General features: G+C 57.4%; 1 protein-coding gene across 1 annotated transcript in view; it reads left to right on the forward strand.

Moving 5' to 3' along the window:
• The first annotated feature begins 1,456 nt into the window (after positions 1-1,456).
• Positions 1,457-5,460, forward strand: part of LOC105528495 (unconventional myosin-XVB-like) — an 11,699-nt gene continuing 7,695 nt past the window's right edge. Inside the window, exons 1-6 of the mRNA XM_011965300.1 lie at positions 1,457-1,751; positions 1,987-2,102; positions 2,189-2,234; positions 2,345-2,469; positions 4,340-4,457; positions 4,713-4,870. Of these exons, the coding sequence (XP_011820690.1) occupies positions 1,728-1,751; positions 1,987-2,102; positions 2,189-2,234; positions 2,345-2,469; positions 4,340-4,457; positions 4,713-4,870 (587 nt within the window). The 5' untranslated portion in view covers positions 1,457-1,727. The remainder of the gene's footprint in view (positions 1,752-1,986; positions 2,103-2,188; positions 2,235-2,344; positions 2,470-4,339; positions 4,458-4,712; positions 4,871-5,460) is intronic.

Consider the following 5,460-nt stretch of genomic DNA (forward strand, 5'->3'; position numbering starts at 1 on the left):
TTCCTTTCTTCCTTTCTTCCTTTCTTCCTTTCTTCCTTTCTTCCTTTCTTTCTTCCTTTCTTTCTTTCTTTGTTTTGATGCGGAGCCTAGCTCTGTCGCCCAGGCTGGAGTGCAGCGGCGCGATCTCGGCTCACTGCAGGCTCCGTCCGCCTCCCGGGTTCGTGCCATTCTCCTGCCTCAGCCTCCCGAGTAGCTGGGACCACAGGCGCCCACCACCATGCTCGACTAACTTTTTGTATTTTTTAGTAGAGACGGGGTTTCAGTGTATTAGCCAGGATGGTCTCGATCTCCTGACCTCGTGATCTGCCTGCCTCGGCCTCCCAAAGTGCTGGGATTGCATGCATGAGCCACCGTGCCCGGCCCAATTTTTAAATTTTTTGTAGAGACGGGATCTCACTATGTTGCCCAGGCTGATCTCACACCCCTAACTTCAAACGATCCGACCACTTCAGCCTCCAAAGCTACTATAAGGGTAGCCAAACCTACCCTTATAGTCAGTGTAGGCAGTACTCGTGCTCACCGGGAGAGGGCACCATCCAGGCAAGGACAGCTTGTGCAGAGGCGTGAAGGGAGCGCGTGGCTCCTCTCCTAGGCCACGGACCACACCTTCCTCCAGAAGAGCCACTATCACCATGGTGACCACCCCAGCTATGCCAAGCCCCGGCTGCCCCTGCCCGTGTTCACCGTGCAACATTATGCAGGGACTGTCACCTACCAGGTACCTGGCCTCAGGGACAGACCAGGGTGAATCAGCGAGGGCAGTGTCCCCTCCCAAGCTGAGTCACCCAACAGCGGAGAGGAGTGGGTGTGGGGAGGCCCCTTGCAAGGCTTGGACACCTGCCCCTGCCTGAGCCATGGGCCCTGCCCAGTTCTGAGCATAGTTTACTGAGTTCTAGGTGACAATAATGGGGTCAGGGAGTGGAAGCCTTGGGGCCCTCCAGACAAGTGGGCAGAGCACAAGCCTGGGACCTGATGACCTTGGCAGTTTACTTCACCTTCTGAGCCTCCATTTCCTCACCTGTGAAATGGGCTTGGAGACCTAAGCTCTGGCATTGCTGTGAGGGTTAGATGTACTAATGTGGAGATGGCCTGGCAGGTGCCTGGCACAGGGTAGGTGCTCACTGAATGAACTTCCCTTCCCCCTTCTGAGTTCTATGCCTACCAAGAAGCTGCACGCATGCCTACCCCAGGAGGAGAGGCACTGGGGATGGGGGAGTGGGGGCTGGAATAAAGGGAAGGACAGGAGGGAGAATCAGTTCTCCTTGAAGGAGATGGCACGCTTGACTTGGAGAAGAAAAACTACAAACTACCCAGGAGTTGCCCCCCAAAAAAGAAATACAAGGAGTTCAAGAAAGCTAGAAAAATGTAAATCAAAAAAGCTTTAACGTGGAGAGGCAGGCAACATTCTTGTCTAGTCAAGCTATTGACTAGCACAGGTTAAAGCCCCAGTGGGGAGAGCGGGGTATTGCTGGGGACTGGACTTTTCCATGCAGTGGAATGGAAAGTCCAGTGACATTCCATGGCTAGCTAAAGGACTGGAAAATCACCAAGGCAGCCTTTCAGGTCACCTGGGGAGAGGGTAGATTCTTCTCCTCCATACCCAGCCTCCCCTCCTTGGTTCCTGCTCCCCTCCCTTTCTCCGCTTCCCTCCCCGCCTGCATGGTCTCTTGTAGGTTCACAAGTTTTTAAACAGAAACCGGGATCAGCTGGACCCTGCCGTGGTGGAGATGCTTGGCCAGAGCCAGCTCCAGGTGCCCATCTGCCCTTCCAGGCCCCCACCTGCTCCATACTTTTTCCCCTAATTCTGTCTTTTTCCTCCTGGGTGCTCTTGCCCAAGGGTTGGCCCTCAAGTCTGTGGCACCTTGGGCCATGGGCTGAGCTTGCCAGGGTCTGGATGCTGAGGGCTGGCCCATTCTGGCTCTCCTGGGCTGCAGGGTGGATGGGCAGGCCCCAGCAGCCAGCTGGCTCAGCTCTTCACCCCCACAGCTGGTGGGCAGCCTGTTCCAGGAGGCAGAGCCCCAGTCCAGGGGAGGGCGAGGCAGACCCACGCTGGCCTCTCGCTTCCAGCAGGCCCTGGGGGACCTCATAGCCCGGCTGGGCAGGTGAGAACAGCGGCAGCCACACCAGACCCCAGGGAGTTATATGGGGCACTGGTCTGTGCCCAAGTGACCCCCCTTTCCCTCATCAGGAGCCATGTCTATTTCATACAGTGCCTCAACCCTAACCCTGGAAAGGTGAGCTCCCCAGCAACTGGCCTCGGGACCCTCCCCCGCCCTGCACCTCCCTCCGCACAGCTCCAGGCCCCTTGACTCCAGCTGTCTTTGGCTCTGTCTTGTGGCCACAGCTTCCAGGCCTCTTTGACGTGGGACATGTGACAGAGCAACTGCACCAGGCAGCCATACTGGAGGCCGTGGGCACCCGCAGTGCCAACTTCCCCGTGCGTGTGCCCTTTGGGGCCTTCCTGGCCAGGTGGGGCCCAGCACCTCAGGGCAGGACTGACAAGGAGGCCCCGGGAGTGACCGGCAGCCCTGGGGGTCCTTCCGATTGGAGATGGACTCACTCTGTCCAGGACTGGGCCTAGCCCCCAACCCTTCTTCTGTCTCCTCGTCCTCTCATCCTCTTTCTCTCTCTCTCTCTCTCTCCATCTCACTCTCTTCGACCATTCATTTCTTCTCCTCTCTGCAAACCTTTCCTGTGCTGATTCCCCGGGCACCAGAGATGAGGTGGGAGCAGTACCTGCCCTGGGCGGGGCTCACAGTCTAATACCCACGGCAGCTGTCCAGGAAGTGCAGGCTGAAGCAGTGAGATGGGAGGGGGGACGGAGTGAGAAAAGAGCCTTTCAGAAGGGCAGGAGGGGCGGGGTGGCACACGGAGCTGCCCGGAACCCGGAGGCGGCTTTGTTCCCGGAGTTCAGAAACCTCGAGAAAAGCTGGAGACATTGTCTGTTTTGTTGTTTGCCTATCTGGCCTTTGGCTAGTGACTGGATGACCTCTTGGGAATCCTCTGAAGGGCTGGAGTTTCCCCCAAGGACAGGGACAGAGTGGGCAGGTGGAGTCACTTCTCGTTGATGTCCAGCCGAGCTGGGCTGGTGGCTGCCCAGAAGGGAGGTGGCGGTTGCTAGGAGCAGCAGCTTCACCCTGGGGCTCTGCAGACCTCCTTAGCCTGTGATGGCCTTGGCAATGGGGATGGCCTGGTTGGGGGACTGAGCCGAAGGCAGGCAGTAGGGATGGGTGTGCCCAGCCTTGAGTCAGATCCTGAGAAGCTCCAGGGCGGAGCATGTTCAGTCTCTGCCATCTGGAAACCTACTAGCTACGGCAATTGTCACCTCCAACAAGAAGCCCTGAGCCCGGAAGCTGGGTGAGAGGAACTTCGAGGTACAACTCTCCACCCAGCACAGACCAGGTCTGCTGATCTGTACCATTCCCTGATGCACTGTGGCATCCCGTGACCACAGACTGTCACCCATGTGTCCCCAGAACCTGCAGAGTGCTTTCTTGGTATGGACTAACTACTGAGTGTCCATTGAGCCAAACTGGTACCACGATCTGGACCTGTGAAGTGTCCTTCAACACTCCCCCACCCACCCCTTCCTGCCATGCCCCTCCCTCCCTTCCACACCCCTCCCTCCCTTCCACACCCCTCCCTCCCTTCCACACCCCTCCCTCCCTCCTTCCCACATCCCTCCCTCCCTCCCACAAACTTGTCTTGAGACCCACTGTGTTGGGTGGCAAGGAGACTAAGGCCTTGGGAACCACATTCCTGTTGCTCCCGTGGCCCAGAACCAGCCCTCATGCCTCCTGGGCACACCGTGTTCACCTGTTTTCCCCCTGAGCTCCAGCACAGACGCCCTCCCTGCCCAAGTTCACTGCAGTGTCTCGGCGCCCAGCTGAGCATCTGGCATAGAGCAGGCAACTTCCAAGTTTTTTAATGATCTAGAAATGGAATAAATACCAAGGGGCTCAGGGTGTCGCACAGCAAGTGTGAAAGGACTGGGCGCGCTGGCTCACGCCTGTGATCCCGGAACTTTGGGAGGCCGAGGCAGGCGGATCACCTGAGGTCGGGAGATCAAGACCAGCCTGACCAATATGGAGAAACCCCATCTCTACCAAAAATACAAAATTAGCCGGGCATGGTGGCGCATGCCAGTAATCCCAGCTACTCAGGAAGCTGAGGCAGGAGAATCACTTGAACCTGGGAGGTGGAGGTTGTGGTGAGCCGAGATTGCACCATTGCACTCCAGCCTGGGCAACAAGAGCGAAACTCTCTCTCAAAAAAAAAAAAAAAAAAAGTGTAAAAGGAGGTTCTGGCTATTCTGACGTCAGCTTCATCCTTGGAGCAGGTTCCAGGCCCTGGGCTCGGAAGGGCAGGAAGACCTCTCTGACCGGGAGAAGTGTGGTACCATCCTGAGCCAGGTGCTGGGGGCCAAATCACCTCTCTGTCACCTCGGAGCCACCAAGGTGGGTGTGTGTATCCCTGTGTGCAGAGGGCAGCATGAATGGGAAAGGAGAGATGCAATCTGGGCCCAAAGGGACAAACCCAGGATTTGGGGATCCATCCAAGTGGTGGGAGACAGAAGGACTGGGTGCCAGGCTGGCCCCAGCACCCCAGAAGAACAAATGGTTTGGCTGGAAGGGAAGAGGCTGAGACCAGAGAAGGAGAGCAGGCGGGGCTGGCTCCTGGCTCCTGCCTACAGCCTGCACCTCTGCCCACAGGTCCTGCTGCAGGAGCAGGGCTGGCAGCGGCTGGAGGAGCTCCGGGACCAGCAGCGCTCCCAGGCCCTGGTCAACTTGCACCGTAGCTTCCACACCTGCATCTCCCGCCAGCGCGTCCTGCCCCGGGTGCAGGCTCGCATGCGTGGGTTCCAGGCCAGGTCTGCAAGCATTGGAGCCAGGGCTGAAGTGGGTGTGGTGAGGCTGTGTGGGCTCATCCTCCAGGTGGTGGGGCAAGGTTGGGGAAACATAGTGCCTCAGGGCAAGTCATCCTGCCCCATCGGCATGTGACTGTCCTTGACGGCATTCCCCCCATACCCATGCAGCCTCTGCTTGAATACCCCAGTCACGAGAAACTCATTACCTGTTGAGGCCACCTGAACCTATGGTCCTGACTCCTTTATCATTCTCTTTTCTAGTCTGTTTTCCACACTGTGGGAATAATCTTTTTTTCTTTTCTTTTCTTTTCTTTTTCTTTTTTTGAGACGGAGTTTTGCTCTTGTTGCCCAGGCTGGAGTGCAATGGCACAATCTCAGCTCACTGCAATCTCTGCCTCCTGGGTTCAAGCCTCTCAAGTAGCTGAGATTTTTGTTTTTTTTTTTTTTTTGAGACCGAGTCTGGCTCTGTGGCCCAGGCTGGAGTGCAGTGACGCGATCTCAGCTCACTGCAAGCTCCAGCTCCCGGGTTCACGCCATTCTCCTGCCTCAGCCTCCCGAGTAGCTGGGACTACAGGCGCCTGCCACCACGCCCG

Source organism: Mandrillus leucophaeus, unplaced genomic scaffold, assembly GCF_000951045.1.
Source record: "Mandrillus leucophaeus isolate KB7577 unplaced genomic scaffold, Mleu.le_1.0 Scaffold1, whole genome shotgun sequence".
Classification (NCBI taxonomy): domain Eukaryota; kingdom Metazoa; phylum Chordata; class Mammalia; order Primates; family Cercopithecidae; genus Mandrillus; species Mandrillus leucophaeus.